Source organism: Acanthopagrus latus, chromosome 12 (assembly GCF_904848185.1).
Source record: "Acanthopagrus latus isolate v.2019 chromosome 12, fAcaLat1.1, whole genome shotgun sequence".
NCBI lineage: Eukaryota > Metazoa > Chordata > Actinopteri > Spariformes > Sparidae > Acanthopagrus > Acanthopagrus latus.
The window spans coordinates 1192523-1212616 of NC_051050.1; the positions used below are offsets into that span (position 1 = coordinate 1192523).

Below are 20094 nucleotides of genomic sequence, written 5' to 3' on the forward strand. Positions count from 1 at the left end.
GGCAAAAAACAGTAAACAAAGCCGATTGGCCCTTTAAACAAGGAGCGCTCCATGTACTTCACGGGCTGTGCTGGGGTGAAAACTGAACAGAGAAAGATGGGGACACTTTTATTTTGTAGCCAGCAAAGTGATGAAAACAAGCATACCCAACAACACCATACAGGAACGAGAGAAAATAAAGATACGACCGGCGAAGTCTGGACTTTATTTGACAAACAAAGTTTGTAGACGGTAAACAAATGGACTTTACAGGACGATATTCACAAGCTGGAATACTTTTATGAGAAACCATTTTGATGCTTTTGATCAGTGGATTCTTACGGACAACTGGAATATAAATAATTGAGGATCGGACACATATTACGGCTTTATGGCCGCGTCAAAGGTAGGGAGTCGCCGTGTGTTTCTTGTATCTCACGTTTACCATGCTGTTGAATATCAATGATTTATGGTTTAGTGCTCATGATTTCTGCAAAATCAACTGGATGAATGAATTGCTGAGATTCTACCCTTTCTAACGACGTATAGTATGTCCGTAATGATGAAAGTTGAAGCGAGATACGTCACTGCGCAGTGTAGAAAATAGTCGCTTATCTGAAATCGCCCGCCGGCGGGCGGGTGGGTGCATAGAATGAGTCAGAATCACGTGACTGTAAACGACCTATGAGGATCAAGACAGTTCAACGGTCGTGCTTATGCCAATGGGCCAGTTACGTCATCGCAAATACGGAAAATCGGCGCGAACACGGAACTTGGCACTTTGGGGAAAAAAAGGAAAAGTCTGCTGTCCATCCTCAGCAACACTCAGATTTTCGGTAAGTGGCACAAGTTGCTCAGCTATCTGACACAAACTTGAGTTATTTTTGCGTTTATGTACTTTTGCGTCGTGTGTGTTGATTTTTTTCACTTTTCGTTTCATCGCCGTCGAGGATTTCGGCGGATTTTGATGACAACGACAGAGGACGAGGGAGGACTTCGCCACAGCACACTGTGCCGCCGTTTTACAGGTATCAGGCAAGTAACCTGTTAGCCTACCACCCAAAATGAAGTATGTATGCAAGCACTGTAATTTCGCCACAGCTTCGATTCCTACATTCATACGCCATTTGAGTATTCACAGAAATCAAGCTAATTTTAGATTTCCATGTGGGGTAGCAGAATGCTTTGCCACTTTTGTAACACGTGGCGCCGTTCAAAGCCACATGTACCGCTTTCACAAGAGAACAGCTAAACCAGGACTTGAAAGGGAAATTGCTGGAGTTGATTTGGCTTGCACTGTTGAAGGTTGTTGCTTTGTGTCAGCAAATTTTTCAACTTTATGTGAACATCTTAATTGGCATATTAAAGATGGCAAAAAAGTGTCATGTCCCTATACTAACTGTTCAAAGTATTTTCATGTCCGTTCATCCTTTGCTTCACACTTGAACCGGAAGCACAAAAATGTCTTTAGTTCTTCATGTAAGAGCCAAACTTCTACCAGTGATACTATCACAAGTGCCTGCATGAATACGTCATCGGACTGTGAACTAGGTCACACTTTTGAGACAATCCTTGATGATGATAACACAAATGATGAAGTGAACATAGATGATTTTATGACTGCAAGCTGAAATGCTGTTACCAGCCAGTACAATTCAGATGTTAATTGAGGAGATACAAGAGGTGCACAACACTGGTGTGGCTCATCTTATGTCGAGGATGCATAAAGAGTTAACAAAGCTGAATGTGCCTGAAAGTGACATTAAGAGGCTTCTTGATGATCTCTCAAAAGATAACCTTCTGAAAATGTACAACGAAGGAGTGTTTCGAACTGACCAAACCCGTAAAACCTTCTTTAAGAGCAGATTTAACTATGTTGAGCCAGCTAAGACTTACTTGGGCATTAATGCTAAAGGCAAAGAGGGGTTTTATCAGTATGTGCCCATCAAGGATACACTCAAATCACTCCTCACTCAGAGCTCTGTTAAAGAGCAGTATGCCCAAGCTAAAGCTGACACAGAAAAAACTCCTGATGTTCTGGAAGATGTGGGAGATGGTAGGAACATGAAAGAGAATATACTTTTACAAGATTCACCATCTTCATTGTCTCTTATCTTGTATCAGGATTCATTTGAAGTTGTTAACCCACTGGGCTCAGGCAGAAAAAAAACACAAAATATTGGCTATGTACATGACACTTGGGGAGATTGCACCACACAACAGGTCTTCCATTGATCCAATGCAACTTGTTATGTTGTGCAGAGAGGAGGATTTCCAATTTTTTGGACAAGAAAAAGTGTTCTCCACTTTAGTTAGTGACTTAAAACAAATGGAGGAAAATGGAATTGAATATGGTGATGGGGAGAAGGTAAAAGGCACTGTGATTGCCATTACTGGAGATAATCTGGGGTCACACTGTATTGGTGGATTTACTGAAAACTTTAGTAAAAGCAGACATTTTTGCCGGTACTGTGTCATAGACAGAGAATCTTTTCAAACAGATCCCACCAAATCTGGTCCTAAAAGAACTATAGAGAGTTACAAAAACAGTGTAGCACGGGTAGCCTCAAAGCAGGAAATGAGCAGTGGAATAAAGTTTGACTCGATTTTCAATCAGTTGAAATATTATCATGTTTGCCAGCCAGGACTCCCACCATGTCTGGGTCATGATCTGTTTGAAGGGATTGTGTCAGTTGATCTTGCAATATACATTAAACACTTAGTGACAGTGGGCAAACACTTCACTTATGGTCAACTGAATCGGACTATTTCACAGTTCACATACCTAGGCAGTGATGCAAATAACAAGCCATGTGAGGTCAAAACTGATGGTGAAAAGCTGGGAGGGCATGCTGCTCAAAACTGGTGCCTCTTACGTCTCCTCCCTATTCTGGTTGGAGACAGAATAAAAAATCCACTTGATGACGATGTGTGGCAGTTGTGTTTAAAGCTCAGAGAAATTGTGGATTTGATATGTGCGCCAAAGATCCATACCAACCAAGTTGCATATCTGAAGATTCTTATTGAGGAATACATCCAGCTAAGAGCAGCCACATTCCCAGAAAAGACACTAAAAGCCAAGCACCACTATCTTATCCACTACCCAGAACTCATTCTTCGGTTTGGTCCCCTCATTAGGTTGTGGACATTGCGCTTCGAAAGCAAGCACTCATATTTTAAGCAATGTGCAAGGAAACTGCATAACTTAAAGAACCTTTGCAGTACCTTAGCAGAAAGACACCAGTTGCTACAAGCATATTTACATGCTGGTAGCTTATTTCCACCAACTCTGCAAATGGGCCAACCAAGTAAATTTGATGACCAACTGTACCAGACTGGCATTCAGAGAGCTGTCAGTCTTAAGGGTCTCCACCCAGAACACACTATTGAAACACCCTCTGTCACTTTCAAAGGCACTCTGTACAAAAGAGGCATGACTGTCGTAGTGGACCAAAATGACACAGCCTATCTATTTGGGAAAATACTGTTAATACTGATAAACGAGTCAAATGTGCATTTTGTTGTCCAGCATTATGAGTCTGTGCCTGTTGTGGACCTTGGAGTGTATTGCTTACAAAGCAACTCAGAAGCACAGTATCAGTGTTTGACTGTAGAGAAGCTTGCAGATTATTACCCTCTTTCTGTATATAATAGGTTTGGTCTTAATCTCGTTGCTCTGCATCATTCTGTGTTTCAGAAGAACAAATAATGGACTCCATTAAGAGGGCAATACAGACCGCGCTACCACAGCTAGATGAAGCAAAACTTGAAACTTTGGTCAATGAGTTGGTGACCAAAGTAGGTGTTGAAGGTCCAGAGGATCTGCAGTTCATTCAAGAAGATGACCTCAAACATCTGCTCACACCCATTCAGTGCAGAAAGATTCTTCATTCCTTGAAAGCAGGTGAGGTTACAGTTGCTTTAACACATTAGTTGAGCTGCAACAATTAAATCAATAACTAAATTAATCAGCAATCATTCAATCATTCGTTTTGTAAAGAAAAACAAGTCCAAATTCTCTGATTTTTATTAGATTCAAGATTCAAGATATTCAAGATTAACTTTATTGTCTAACAGAGTGAGAAATTCTTTTGGGCCAAACTCCCATGCTGCAGCCACAGACATAAAAAACACCTCATACAATGCGTTACTTTACACCGAATGGTGCCAGAGCGCAACCACATGGTGCCAGACGAGAGGTCTTTCATTGCAGATTTATGACTTCATAATGTCAGAGCATATTAAACTGTTTTCCTGCAGTTTTGTTTGTTTTTTGCTCATTAATTCGTGACTTAAATGTCACAGAATGCAAGTGTTTTGCAGAAAATGATTGACAGATTAATCAATAATCAAAATAAGTACTTGCAGTCCTATATCTTAATGAGATTATATGAATATTTTGTGGTATCAAAGTGGTCCCAACCTTTTGTGTGCTTTTACTTATATGTGTGTAATGCAGGTCCTGTTGATACCCAGCCGAGCTCTTCATTGCCTGAGCCACTGCCAGTTGCCTCTTCCAGCACATGCCCCATATCACCCATCAGTCCCAATTCTGCATGGGTGGACAATTTTGAGGTGCCATGGAACAAAATGAGGCCAAGTCTTAGAAGAGCAGTTGATGCTGGTGAGAAGCCAGCTCCGGAGGACCGCCGACACTTGATAAGAGTCACTGTTGATGCGATGAGAGACCATTCCTTGAACCCTACTCGCAGCGAGTGCGTGGTAGTGGCAAAAGCCATCACTCAAAAATATCCAAATACCTTTTTAGACACAAATGAAGAGGGGGAGCTACTTGGATGTGGGTATTTCAGTGTTTTAAATCAGCTCAAGACCAGAATAGAGTATTTGAACCGAGGCAACACTCTTTCCCGTCTGAGGAATCCCAAACGCACCCAGAGAGATGATGAGGAAGGTGATGATGACGACCAGCCACCAGTAGCTACATGTGCAAGACGTGACAGTTATGGGTGTGTTCGTTGGCAGCCAGAAGACTATCCAGATGGGGAAACATCAGCATCATTAGAGGAAAAGAAGCTTGAGATGTTGGATATATTCAACCGAGAGGGACTCAAGGGCGCTGAGAGAGGAAGGGTAGAAGACCTAATGGCAATCACTTATGCCAAACAGCGGGAATACATCAACGCAAACCCTTCCCCAAGCATTCTGGATGTAGGCAAAGAGTGGCCATTTCTCTTTTCACAGAAGTTTTTATTCTCACACTTCACCACTCTCACCAGTGTTGAACTATACACAAGACTGAACGAAGACTTGAACAAAAAGGGTAAAAGACTTCTGGATTTCTTCAGTAGTCAGATTACAAGGTGGAAGAAGGAAGTAAGAGCCGTTTTGAAGGAAGCCCTAAAGAAGGACCGAGAAGGAACTGATGGCCTAGCAGCAATGCTCCTTTGCTGATGTATTTGCAGCAATTTCTCCTTGCTGATGTAAGTTCCTTAATTACTTAAACATTACAGTTCTCAACAATTGTCACCTTTATTGCTACCAGAATGACTCCCCCCCCCCAAAAGTGTATTGCAGGCTGGCGAGCTTCCAATGGCATCTTGTCCTTGGTCAGGTAAATGCAGGTTTGCGTCTGGCAATCCTGTCTTCCTAGGAGTTTGTAGTTTGTTTGTAAATAGTTTTGACACAATGGGTTTAAGGCCGGGTGTATTGTTTAAGGGCACCTTTATGTTATTGGTGATAGAGCACTTTTTCATTGATAGACCTCACCTCACATTATAACCCACACGGTGCAATTTTCCATTTTAAATATATACACTTCTGTTGAATTCCTGTATGCAACATAACACTTTGCCTCAATGAAATTATGGTAATTAATGTATATAACTTAACTTAACTAGTTTTTTTGTATAGCGCCCTTCTCAGCACTAGTGCACAGAGCGCTTTACAGGATATATTAGTAAAAAGTAAAGTCAAGAGAAAATAACAATCAAAGCAAAATTAAAGTAAATGTATATAACAGTTAGGAACTGCATAAAAAAAAAGAGTAGTGCTGCACCTAAAGAAATGGAGAAGAATGTGTTAATTAGTCAGGAGAAAAAACAAGGTTAATTAAACGGGGACCACTGCACCTAATAGAATGGGAAAGAACAAGTTAGGAGTCAAGTAACATATTGGTCTAGAGCACAAAAGCTTTCCTGAACAGGTGAGTCTTAAGCTGTCTCCTGAAGCTCTCAACAGACGAGGCCTCTCTCATGTCCTGAGGGAGAGAGTTCCACAGACGGGGAGCCACAACCTCAAATGCCCGCCCACCCTTAGTGCTTAACCGCACTGGCGGTACTGCCAGGAGCCCCTGGTCAGAGGATCTAAGGGAGCAGCTGGGGATGTAGTCATGGAGGAGGTCCCAAATGTAGCTGGGTGCCAGTCCGTTGAGGGCCTTGTAGGTGATCAATAAAAAAATATATGTACCACATAAAGGCAATTTATTATTTTGGCTGGTAAAAAATATGATTTGGCTGGTGGATTTTTTCATCTACCAGTCCACTTGGCTGGTGAGTCAAAAAGCTAATTTGGAACCCTGCGTCTAGTTCATTTAAAGTAATTCTTATCTTCACTGGCATTCATAGGTGACTACCACTCCTGCAGACGCAGAGGCCCACCTGTCTCTCCCCATAACACCGAGGATCATCATGCTTGGTAAGTTTCATATTCAGTGTTAACAAATCCTTTGAATATAGAGGGCACAAGCAAAGAAAGTTTACGCTGGAAATACTCGTGAATGCAGTTCGTGTTGAGTCATTGATTGCCTCTGCACAGGTCAGAATTTCTAGCTTGTAATGCAAGGACAGCACAGTCACTTTAAAAACTGAACGCATGCACATAATTAACACACAGTGAAAATAAAAAGTTAAAAAAATAAAGGTAAATGGAGTACAAAAACTCTGGCTTATGCATTTTACTGTGAGGCTAAATTCAGATGCTCATGTGTAAATAGTTTTCTAGTAAACAACACAAAGAAACTTTTCATCAACCCAAATCAATTTCAGGTTAAAAAGACAACGTCTGCGGTAAGACCCACACCCACTTTTTTGTTTTGTTTTTGGAATTTCGCTTTGGGGATGAATAACGTTCTGTCTGTCTGTCTGTCTGTCTGTCTGTCTGTCTGTCTGTCTTCTTGCCTGACTACTTACCTACTCCTGGGTTAAGCCCCATTCCAAGTACTGATATAGAAAATTTAGTTGATTGAACAGTAGGGCTGAACGATTTTCAGAAAAAATTGAATTGCGATTTTTCTGGCAGATATTGCGATTTCGATATTTCTTACACGATTTTTTTTCCAAATCAAGTTTCAGTGCAAAACATTTGCACTGAAAAAATAAATAAATAAATAAATAAATAAAAATGTAAGATGAAAACAAAACTCACATTGATGGCAAATGCAGACCTACTTTATTTACAGCAAACAGTAAACGTTTCCCATCTTCAACATAAAATAATAGGTAATCAATGGCTCAAAATATTCCACTTCTGTAAAAAAATATAGTGTTATAAGTCTTGTTGTTTGTTTAGCGGCCCAGGCTTTTGTTTTGTGCACACGTCGTGCAAACTGGCTTGGTGAACTCTCAAGTGCCGGTACATATTTGTTGTATTTCCAGTAGAGGCGGCCACTCACGCCTGCTTCACACAGGACACGCCGCGCGCGGAAGCGCCGCGCACTGAGTTTCAGATCGGCGCCCGTGTTAACCTATGTGACGGTTCACACAGAACGCGCGGAGGACCGGCAGCCGTGCCAGAACGCGAGCCGTGCCGCACGACGGCCGCTCCGGTTCCCGATGAGCACGCACGCGCGCGCGCGCGGAGGCAGAGCGGCAGAGATTCAGTAATGTTACCATGTTAAAAGCGTTTGTGGCTCCGTCGAAGCCATTTCCAAACACTGGCAGGCAGTAGTGGAGTCACGTGACTACGCGCAGTGTGCGCTTCTGATTGGTGATTGGAGCCCATGTGACCTGCCCACCCGCGGCAAGTCGCTTCTGTTTGGTGATTCGAGGATACGTAACCTGTCCCGGCGCACTTCTGATTGGTCAGTTTAGCAGCAATTTCAGGAATACGGCATGTAAAAGGAGCGCTGCAGAAAACCGAGGCTTTTGATGATCCCAAAATCGTTGTGTCTGAGATCGCGATTTTCGATCTAAAACGATAGATCGTTCAGCCCTATTGAACAGATAATGCTGTATTTGCTCATCCCTAGTAGCCACCTCTGCTGTCGTTATTGCTAGTTTAGATTGCTTGCTATGCATGTCACTTTTTATCTTTCTCCAACCCAGTTACTGTATCGGCTCCATTTATCCGTTTTACGCGCTGCTTGGAAGATTTGTGTGCTCCCTCTGTTTTTACTGTCATTCATGGGGAGCTAATCATTTCTAGAATGTATTGCTATGATGTATAATTTTTGTAATGTCTGACTCTTCCTAAGGAGAGACAATCCTGAGTGCCCAAAAATGGATGCTGTCAATTGAGGGGAGGGTTGTAATCCCAACTGCTGCTCACCTCACTGACTTTACCACTGCCTTGGCTGCTCTCTTCGCCTGCTACTATGTCTTCAACCTCGAGTATCAGGTGGAAGCCAACACCACATTGGAGTTTGTTCAGAGGTATTATTATCTTGAATAGATGATTGTAAAGATTGAAACGTAAAAGCAAATTTGAAAAGCTGCTCAAAATCACGTTCCTTCTTGAAAATGTTATTGATCTTGAGTATGTAAATAGTGTAGGTTGAAGCCTCCTTAAAACTTGAACGCAGAACGCAGAACTTGAACGCAGGGCTTGTGTGATTTGCTAACCAGTTACTCGTTAACATGTACATATTGTCATACCCCTTACTCCTACACTCATTTTCATAGGTTTTTAGTCAGAATTAATCCGGACTCCACGAAATGCACAGCCAAGGAGCAAATAAGCCGGAGGACTGGGAGAGTGGTGAAGCGGAAGAATGCATATATGAACCCCAATGTAATCTCCTTCATCAGGGAGTTCACAGAGTTTGATTGGCTTACTGACTAGATGCAGGTGAGGTTCTGATATTTAGCCTTTTTTTAAACACAACACCAACATCTTAGACCCTCATCACATATGTGAGGAATTACATTAATTAAAGTTATTGTAATGAATATATTTGTTAATGTGTATTCTTCTTTAATTTCAGGGCTTCAACTGGGAGCCTTGAGGCCTTGGACCATTTGTGGCTGGTAGGGGAATGAGAGGTCTTCCCTTCTTTGTTCTTTCCCCACCATGTTTTTGTATTTTCTATTTGAAATGTTGTATTTTACAAATTTTATAGTGCCCTGTTGTATTGTTCATGCAAATATTCACTATTTTAGATTATATTACCCTTGTGTTTTAAAAAAAATTATATAATTGTGAAGCAAGTTGTTTCATTTGCCATACAGCACTTATCAGTGTCACAGTTCTATTCCTTTTCACCAAATGTTAAATAAATAATGGTGTTAACAATTTCCTTGTTTTCTGCAATTAATTGAATTGTTTTAGAAAATGGATGATCCTATTAATGATGGCTAATATTCAATCAGTGATACAGTATTTAAATTGTACAATGAGAAACTGAATTTTCAGTGATTAAATGTTACCTACTGTTAATGGTACTCTATTGCCTTAAACATTACCATTAAAAAAAAAGAAAATAGCAGTACGGATACGGCCCCCGCCCACGACTGCCACCCAAATCGCACCGCACCTACCCCTTCTGGACCCTCCTGCAAGTGGTGAGCTCACTGGAGGGCCGGCCCACGTCGCTCCTTTGGGGTGCGCCCGGCCGGGTCCCGTGGGCAAAAACCGCTCGCCTGCAAGCCCCAACCCCAGGCCTGGCTCCAGGGTGGGGCCCCGGCAACGCCAACCCGGGAGACGTACGCGTCCTTGATATTATCTCTGTCATTAGGGGTTTTTGAACCGATCTTAGTCTGACCTGTCACCTAGGACCTGTTTGCCTTGGGAGACCCTACCAGGGGCATTAAGCCCTGGACAACATAGCTCCTAGGATCATTCAGGTGCTCAAACCCCTATACCACGATAAGGTGCCGGTTCAAGTAGGAGACAGAAAGAATCAGAAGAATCTAAATCAACAAGAGAAGATGAGCGCTCTTTCCCCTCAGAGGAGCTGGATTGCGTTGCCATAGCACGCATAACCGTAAAACATCAGGGTGTTGCTGTGCGCAATGGTGGACTAAAGGCTTATCTGGAACAGCCATGTGAGGCAACACTTCAACATCATTTTTCCACACATTTCCCCCACCAATGTCATTTCCAATAATAAAAGTTACATCTGGAATTGGAAAAGATTTGCAGATACCAACAGCAACGCTACCAGTAACCACACTGGACTTCACCTCAATTTGATGGAGAGGAACCACAGTTGAGCCCATCTCAAAGCCATAAACAAGAACACTGGTGCCAGTCTTTGACTCTTCAGACCTGGTAGACGCAGCGCCAGTATTGCGCAAAATGAGCACTGGGACGAGATGTTTATCACCAGGCAAGGCCACAAAACCGTCACTGAGAAAAGGCTCGTACCCAGACTTGGAGTTGATAGGAAATTCAACAACGAACAATAGCTGTGGGGGCACTTTAATCAAACCTACGGCCTTAGCAGCCGGTTTCTTCTTCAACACGGGACACTCCGGGCTTTTTATAGTAATAACAGATTGGCAAGGAATTACTGAGAAAATTACTTGACTTCTCGATAGGACTAGCCTGGGAAGAGTCAGACTTGTGCCTATCTTAAAAAAAAAAAACGCGATGGGTCAAGGCAAACTCATCTGCCAAGACTGCAGATTCACGCAAGGTGTTAACCTGATGTTCATTAAGATAGGTCGACACAGCCATTGGTGTGCAATTCTTAAACTCATCTACCAACATTAATTCACGCATCTTCGCCTGACTATTCACGTCCTTAGCAGAGCACCAGCGATCAAAAAGCACTTCTTTCTCGTGTGCAAACTCCATATAGGTTTGAAGCTTAGTTTTCCTATATCGCCTAGAATGCTGCCGGTACGCCTCTGGAACAAGCTCATAGCAGCGGAGAATAGATGCCTTAACTTTGTTGTACTCTGCACTTTGTTACACAGACAGTGCTGCATACACCTCCTGAGCATGGTCAGTTAAGACAGACTGAAGCAACAGCGGCCACACATCTCTAGGCCACTTAAGAGTCAATGCCACTTTCTCAAAGTGCGGAAAATACTTTTCTACATCCTTTTCAGCAAATGGTGGTACAAGTCGGATGTTTGTTGTTATATCAAACAAGCTAGATTGAGCCAAATCGAGATTATCTTCTCTTGCCTTAATCTCTGGATGTCCCAACTCAAGCTGATTTTCATCCTTTAAACGCAATCTTTCTCTTTCATTGTCAAGTTCCTTCCCTCAGATAGAAAGCTCTTTCAGCTGGAAAGCTTCTCTCATATCTGCAGGTGGCAACTTACCTGGGAAGCATTATTGACTTAACTGTGTGTTTCAACCATTTTTCCGAGCTACTAAGCTCAATGTCAAATGCAGTTACCATCTCTAACAGTTGATCCTTCTGCCAAATCTTCTGCCACCGATGTCATGGTGACAATCAATAAACAAAACAAACAAACAAATAAACACGAATGGCTGCAGCTGAAATACAAAACACTAGCAAGTGGCCATTAACCCCCCCAAAATGACCACAGCTCTCTCAAAAATGCCCTTCAAAAACGCCTCAACATTTAACAGGAGAATCAAAGATTTAGACTAACAAATATGTGTACAACCCACAAAATCCCAGCAGCCCAAAGCCTAATCCAATACAGATCAACCTGTTACACCACTACACTCGCAGTGCACAAGACTACAACTAAAGTGACAACTAGTGAGAATCGGATGTCTGCATGTTTTGCAACTACACCTCAACCCCCACCAAAACAAAAAAATAACTCACCCTCTCTCTAGTCTTCTGTGGGTTCCCTACCCAGATTTACCGTTTAGCTTGTGAGGGCGCAGCAGACCAATTACACAGCCAACTGCAACCCACCGATAACAAACCGAATAAGGATTACCACCAATAAAATAACAAACTAAAATAACAAAGTGACAGACTCCGCCCGGTGGCTACTAATTAAGGTGCAATCACCAACACCCAGCAAACTTGAGGTACTTACCAAAAGTCACAATCAAAACCTACAGCTTCCTACTTCACCGCCCCCCCCCCCCCAAAAAAAAGAGTTCAATCCTGGACAAGCCCCCATTATGTTACTACCAGGTACCCTAACTGCAACACAACAATGAGCAAAATCAAAAGGAACACATGTCTAGGGGTATTTATTCACCAAAATGATATTAAACAGGCACGACATTTAATGGAACCAAAAATGTGAAAACATTACAAAAGCAGGAAAATGGCAGGCGCGACAGGTGGCATGGAGGCACCCCTGAGATGAGAGAGAGCCCTAATACTGCAGGAAAACCTGCTCCTATAGGAACTAGAGCAGCCAACAGAAAATACAAACAGGGAGAACTACACCACCCAGGAGTGGAAGAGGACGTAACACTCACAAATGATGAAAACAAGAAGGCACTCAGTCATTTACTTCTGGATCACTGGAGCGCTCGATATGATGGAAGACATCCTCCGAAGGTCTGTTATTTTCGTAGAGGCTGGTCAAGCCTTCAAGATAGAATGCAATGCTCGAGTGATGTCTAAAGAGCTTGTACCTGAGATCTGTTCAAAACATGAGGAAAGGATGTGAGGGTGATCATTTACATGCAGTATATCCAAACCAAAATGCCTCACATCACAACAGTCAGAGTCAGAGCAAAAGACATTTTCTTCATCCTCCTATATTATGCCAAGTCATCAACTGTTAACATTATCTTTGACATGGGAGACAGACTTGTCAACATCAACCAGCTAGCCACAGATTACTCAGAAGACCACATTTCGGCTCTCCTGGCCTTGCACACATTCACTGGTGCTAACTGCACATCAGTTTTTTCAAAGGCAAAGGGAAGGTGCAACCGATGAACATTCTGAATCAGACCTCAAAGTTTATCCAGATCTTTGCCGAAGTGGGGAACTCTTGGGAGCTTGATGAGCAGATTCTCAGTGCTGTTGAAGAGTCTCTTCTATGGTTTTAGTCGTCGAATTGAGAAGGCTGATGAGGCAAGAGAGATTAAAGTCAAGAAAATGTGTAGCTCAAGCCTTGAGCTTTGACAGGGTATCTCCATTGACCTATCCACCTTCCCACACTGCAAGCACATGAGAAAAGTCAACTTCCAGGTATGCATGAGGGCTCATGAGCACTCCCCAGAGGTTCCATCCCGTCTTGAACATGGATTTCATTTAAACACTGAGACTGTCAAGCTAGAACCACTAGGATTTGAGGGTGACGTCATCCCCAAAGCCCTTGTCGATTTTTTGGCAGGGCAGGAAGATGATGAAGATGAACTCCATACAAATATAGAAGATAAAGATGATGATGATGATGATGATAATGATGAGGAGGAGGCGGAGGAGGAAAAAACTGATTAAAATCCAGTTCAATCATGGCATTTTTAATGTTTATTTTTAATAATAACTTAATACTTAATATAATACTTGTACTTATTTATTCTGCGGAGAGCAGCCAAACTATACTAGAATCCTCACACCTACTAGGCTAATTTCGTGAACACATCCTGGATCAGAGAAATGGAACCAAATAAATGTGTTTTATTTTATTTTTTAGCTGTATTTTAGTTTCTCAATTTGGCTGTATAATGTATAGCTATAGTTAGTAATGTTGTCTCTATTGATGGTTGGCTTCTTGATAACAGACTGCACACTTGAGTCATTGTTATTAATTGTGTTGCCTGGACTCTTTTCTTCAATATATCTCTTATGGGTACTAATGGGTACCAGGTTTTGTGTGACTGAACCCTCTTTTGCTTAATCTGTATATGTATCTGTATATCATAATATGTTGCACCCTGATGCCCTGGTCCACCTGGGGATGAAACATGTCCATGTAAGGCAGTGATGTGTATCATAACATGCTTGAAAATGATTACCTTTGATGACAATTTGTCAGGCGTACTCATTTTTTTTTTGTCTTTTGGGATAAACTGAGGGTGATATTTGAAAATAGAAAGGCAGTAAGCCCCTGAATGTTATTCTGGTAGTTTCCCCTATGTGTCAGGATACACCATGCAAAATTTCAGACTTATCTGACCATTTATGCAGTTGCAGTACCTTAATATATGCAATTACATCATTTAACTGGAAGCTTTTCCCAAAAAAGGGGTTTTCTTGGCCCCTGAGGACAAACGGCCCCACGTTTTGGGTGGAGATTATCAACTTGTGATGGCCCAATGTATGGGATAACAGAAAATAATTGTGAAAAAAAGGTAGCAAAAAACACCCAGAGTGGACCTGGCTCCCTGCCGAATAGTTTGGAATGTGTAGTCAGTGCATACACCTCACCTGCTTGTATGCAGTAAATAAATGGATGTCAGAAAACTTCCTGCTCCTGAATTCAGATAAAACTGAGATGCTGGTCATTGATCCACTAGACAGAGACAACACTTTGATCAGGTGACCGGAAACTCTTAAAAACTGTGTTATTTTTCAGAGTTCAACCATCAAGAACCTTGGAGTTACAATTGATTCTACTCTCTACCCACAGATATTTTGTTAATGTAACTTGTAAACTGTGATTTGTTGTTCTTTTCTGTACATGCAACATCTATTACATGTTTGTCCGTCCTCGGAGAGGGATCCCCCCTGTGTGGCTCTTCCTGAGGTTTTCTTCCAAGACAGAGGATGCCATTTACTATACAGATTATAAAGACCATATAGACAGTGTGATGTCATTGTGGTTCTTGTCTACAGGTGAAACTCGAAAAATGAGAATATCGGGCAAAAATTCATTTGTTTCAGTAATTCAACTTAAAAGATGAAACTAATATATTATATCGACTCCTTACATGCAAAGCAGGATATTTCATTTATTTGTTATAATTTTGATGATTGGCTTACAGCTTATGAAACCCCAAATTCCGAATCTCAGAAAATTAGAATATTGTGAAAAAGTTCAATACTGTAGGCTCAGTGTCACACTCTAATCACCTAATTATCCAAAACACCTGCAAAGGGTTCCTGAGCTTTTAAATGCAGAAACCATCATTGACATCCTCCACAAGGATGTTTGTATGTTCTCAAAGTGCTGTTTCAAAGCACATCAATAGAAAGTTAAGTGGAAAGGAGAAGTGTGGAAGAAAAAGGTACGCAGGCAGCAGGGATAACCACAGCCTGGAGATGATTGTCAGAAAAAGGCCATTCAAAAGTGTGGGGGAGTGTCACAAGGAGTGGACTGTGGCTGGATTTACTGCATCAAGAGCCACCACACATAGACAGATCCTGGATATGGGCTTCAAAAGTCACATTCCTCTTGTCAAGCCGCTCCTGCAACAAACAGTGTCAGAAGCATCTTACCTTGGCTAAAGAAATAAAAGAACTGGTCTGTTGCTCAGCGGTCCAAAGTCCTCTTTTCTGATGAGAGCAAATTTTGTATCTCATTTGGAAACCAAGGTCCCAGAGTCTGGAGGAAGAATGGAGAGGCACACAATCCAAGATGTTTGAAATCCAGTGTGAAGTCTCTACAGTCTGTGTTGACTTGGGGAACCATGTCATCTGCTAGTGTTGGTCCACTGTGCTTTATTAAGTGTAGAGTCAACACAGCCGTCTACCAGGACATTTTAGAGCATATTTATCTTATTGATTTCATGTAAGATTCTAATTTTCTGAGATTTGGAATTTGGGGTTTTCATAAGCTTTAAGTCATGATCATCAAAATTATAACAAACCAAGGCTTGAAATGTCTCACTTTGCATGTAATGAGTATATATAATATATTAGTTTTACCTTTTAAGATGATTTACAGAAATAAATGAACTTTTGCACCATATTTTAATTTTTTGAGTTTCATCTGTGTATCATATATCATACAGTGATCTTAATATTTCCAATTTCTGACTTTAAAAATCCATTTTTTAAACTAACCTTTAGTCTCCTGAAGCTTTACAGCATATTAAAGTATAAAAAAAAAAATTTGTCACCGAGTTAATTAATTCGTATTATCTTTAAAGCAACATTTTTTAACTATTTTGCCTTAAAAAAAAAACTGTCAAAGTATTATGGTGACCTGTAATAAAGTGAATGGTGTCTCTGTCACAGCCACTCCACCCACCTATCACCTGTTTCTTTGCTATGTAACTTCACTGAGTGAGTAACATCACAGGGTGATAGGCATGGTAGTACACCACATACAGCACCAACTACCAGTGGTTTTAGTGAAACTGGATCATATTCTGTGGTTTTCCCTCTGATGTCCTCTGGCTACTCTGCCTGGATCAACTCTGATTTACAGTGTTTCCTGAAGACTGCTGCAGCATGTATGTTAATGACCTTTACCATGAGTATCTCTGTAAATGTGTTCATATGTTTATTTAGTGTTATTTTTCAAGCCATGCTTTTAGTTCTTTATTTAGGGCAGTCTTTATGTTTAAGGCTTTTATTTTGAAGGCGTCTCGCGGAGTCCGAAAAAGGTAAACATCCGGTTCGGAGTTTTACCAGCAGAAGAGTGTGTCTGCAGCTGGTGTTATCCTAAGGAAAAAGTGTGCACATACCTCACTGAAACACCCTAGCTCCTGGCTATAAGAGGCACAAGGTTTGTTTTGTTTCATTTTTATTTGTATATTCATGGTCAGCTGGAGTTTGGTTGTCATTTATACTTTATATATGTAATGTAATGTTAGTTAACAGTAGCTAACTTTAGCATCGGTCAAGCCGATTTGTCGGTTCGTATTTTGTGTAAATATGTATAAATAGTTAGTTTTAATATCAAAAATAGTAATTGTATGTTCCTTTATTTTCTTTAGCTCTTACGGTGTGTTTTACATTGGAAACGGATAAAGGCAATAAACCAATGTGAACCATCAGTAATGAGAGTCCGACCATCATTTAGCCGGGGATGCTATAGTAAGAGCTTCACCTCATCAGTTCCATCACGCTGCCGAACAAGGACAACTGTGGAGGAACCTGATGTGATGGTCAAGGATTGTGGTACCTGCTCACAACATGGAAGCATCATCAAAGACATCGGCAGACAACAGAGACTCTGAACAGATAATGGATAAGGATAATAAAGAGGAGGATCTTCGTCGCTCTGAACGCCTACGGAATCCCACGGAGAGGATGCTTGCATATCATAAGGAGGAGGCACACAAAAAGGAAAAAAGGTTGACTCACACTTATGAGCAGTGGAAGGTACAGGCATGTAAGGCTAGAGAACAGCTTAAGTCAAACATTCCTGAAAGTGACATTGCAGCTCTTATAGACACACTAGAAGAAGGAAAGAACAGTGTTATAAACCTGTACATGGAAATCAGAACTCATCTCACCCCATCTAGTGAGACAAGGCGACATATCGATGCAACTCCTGGAGGAACAACAGAGGAGAGAACTTGAAACACAAAAACGTGAGTTAGAAAGACTAAAGGCAGAGAAGGACATAAAGGCTGCTCGAGCAAGGTTTACAACTTATGATCAAGAAGTAATACAGGAAACTGGTGTTCACTCTATCGATCATACCTCAAGAGAACCACAGTATGTGTATCCTCCTCCATCAGCTCTCACCCAGCAGCCCACTGATGTCACAGTGACGGCACCACCTGCAGGAACCGACGTGAGTTATCTGGCTCAAGCAGTCCAAGACAGCATAACCCTGAACAGGCTCCCAATGCCAGAACCGTCTTTACAGGTGACCCCATACAGTTCATTGAGTGGAAGGCATCCTTCACATCCCTCATAGACAGAAAGAACATTGCTTCTGCTGACAAATTGCATTACTTGAAAAAATATGTAGCAGGTCCAGCTTGAAAGACACTTGATGGCATATTTTACAGAAATGATGAAGAAGCCTATAGAGATGGTTGGAACCGTCTCAACCAAAGGTATGGACAGCCCTTTCTTATACAGAAAGCATTCAGGGAAAAATTAGCAAACTGGCCAAAGATCCAACCAAAAGATGCTGAGGGACTCAGAGCATTCGCTGATTTCTTGCACTCATGTCAGGAAGCCATGCCTTATGTGAAAGGTCTGGACATTTTAAACGACTGTGAAGAAAATCAGAAGCTTGCTCAGAAGCTACCTGATTGGACAGCAGCACAGTGGAACCGTAAAGTCACTCAAGTAATGAGAGATGACCAGGAGTTTCCTACCTTCCAAGAGTTTGTCTTCTTCATTGTAACGGAGGCAGAAATTGCATGTAATCCTATAACTTCATTCCATGCTCTCCACTCATCAGACATTAACACAGAGAAACGTAACCTGAAAGAAAAGAAATACAAAGCCAGTGTTTATTATACACAAGGACAGTCAAAAACAAGCTTGAAGCCACCATGTTTGTTTTGTCAAGACAGCGGACACCAACTACATCGCTGTCCCGAGTTTAAAGGAAAAGCTCTGGAGGAGCGACGGAAATATGTAAAGGAAAATAGACTTTGTTATGGCTGCCTGAAGTCAGGCCATAATGCCAAGGACTGTCGCAACAGACACACGTGCGACAAATGTAAAGCAAGGCATCCCACGCTTCTCCATGACACCAACTACAACAAAGCCAAGCCTGCGTCAGTCCCAAACCAAGGTGCAGAGGAAACACCAACAACACTGTCTCTAAGTGTGACAACAAAGGAGTCGTCGACCAACACCTCAATGATAGTGCCTGTGTGGATTTCTTCTGTCAGCAAACCAGGTACAGAAAAACTTGTTTATGCGCTGCTTGATACCCAGAGTGATACAGTCTTCATCGACCAGGAAGTCAGCAATAGTTTACAGACTGAAGCACATCCTGTGAAACTGAAACTAACGACAATGATGGGAAAGGATGCATTAGTGCATAGTCAAAAAGTTTCAGGTTTGAGAGTGAGAGGTTACAGCTCTGCAGTCCAAGTTGATCTCCCTCCTGCTTATACCAAAGACTGTATACCAGTGAATCGAACACACATTCCTACCTGTGACACGGCACGGCACTGGAATCATCTCGTCAGAATAGCAGATGAAATCCCACCACAGCTGGAGTGTGAAGTCGGTCTCCTGATTGGCTACAATTGCTCAAGGGCACTGGCACCACGGCAGGTTGTCTTGGGAGGAGACAATGAACCATATGCAGTTCAAACGGATTTAGGTTGGAGTATTGTAGGCTGTTCATCACCTCTCCACGCCTCACCAAGCATCACCAACATGTGCCACAGAGTTTCTGTCAAAGAGCTTCCTCTGGTCACCCCAGCAGAGGCACTCAGGGTTCTTGAGTCAGACTTTAAAGATGCAAATAAGGATGGAAAGACTGTGTCTCAGGACGACATCCACTTCCTGGATGTGTTAAGGGAAGGGATCAAGAGAAACATTCATGGCCATTACGAGATGCCACTCCCCTTTAAAGAGAGACCCTATCTCCCTGATAACAAGCAACTAGCAATGGTACGGCTCAGTCACCTTAAAAGGAAGCTGGTGAAGGATGACAAATACAAAGAACATTATGTGAAGTTCATGAATGAAATAATTGAAAAGGGTGAGGCGGAAGAAGTTCAGGATCAAGGGAAGGAAGGAGAGAAATGGTACATTCCTCACCATGGAGTGTATCACTCGAAAAAACCTGACAAGCTCCGCGTTGTTTTTGATTGCTCAGCTAAGTACGGGGGAACTAGCCTGAACGATCATCTCCTGTCAGGCCCAGATCTGTTGAACAATCTGAACGGCGTGCTTCTCAGATTCAGACAACACCATGTTGCACTGATGTGCGACATTGAGAAGATGTTTCACCAGTTCTACGTGGATGAAGCTGACAGAGACTATCTACGTTTCCTCTGGTGGAAAGACGGCAACTCCAATGCAGAGCCACAGGAATTCAGAATGAAGGTGCATCTCTTTGGAGCTGCGTCTTCACCAGGATGCGCTAACTACGGACTGAAACAGCTGGCAATGGACAATGAGCGTGAGTTCCCCCTCGGCTCACAGTTCATCAGGAAAGACTTTTATGTTGACGACGGTGTCACTAGTGTCGAAAATGTGAATAAGGCCATTCAGCTTGC

General features: G+C 42.0%; 1 protein-coding gene across 12 annotated transcripts; it reads left to right on the forward strand.

The window, feature by feature from the left end:
• The first annotated feature begins 429 nt into the window (after window positions 1-429).
• On the forward strand, window positions 430-9449 carry LOC119030525. 12 transcript variants are annotated; one of them, XR_005078303.1, is made up of 8 exons: window positions 430-1007; window positions 3677-3883; window positions 4439-5420; window positions 6564-6633; window positions 6984-7004; window positions 8411-8588; window positions 8838-9003; window positions 9140-9449. XR_005078303.1 is itself a non-coding variant. In XM_037118208.1 (5 exons), the coding sequence occupies exons 1-4, from the start codon at window positions 6329-6331 to the stop codon at window positions 8995-8997; spliced, it is 456 nt and encodes a 151-aa protein (XP_036974103.1). In that variant the 5' UTR covers window positions 6105-6328; the 3' UTR covers window positions 8998-9003; window positions 9140-9449. The 12 variants fall into 12 exon arrangements, 1 of the variants encoding a protein (XP_036974103.1); XR_005078306.1 differs by lacking the exon at window positions 6984-7004 and having other exon boundaries at window positions 430-815; window positions 930-1014; XR_005078304.1 differs by lacking the exon at window positions 6984-7004 and having other exon boundaries at window positions 430-815; window positions 930-1007.
• Window positions 9450-20094: the final 10645 nt, after the last annotated feature.

What these genes read in the sequence shown, in the direction of transcription:
- LOC119030525 (XM_037118208.1), top strand. Translation starts at nt 6,329, where the DNA reads ATGGAGGAGGTCCCAAATGTAGCTGGGTGCCAGTCCGTTGAGGGCCTT. An exon ending in GCCAGTCCGTTGAGGGCCTT is followed by an intron (nt 6,377 to 6,563) that starts GTAGGTGATCAA and finishes TGGCATTCATAG; the next exon opens with GTGACTACCACTCCTGCAGA. An exon ending in ACATTGGAGTTTGTTCAGAG is followed by an intron (nt 8,589 to 8,837) that starts GTATTATTATCT and finishes TCATTTTCATAG; the next exon opens with GTTTTTAGTCAGAATTAATC.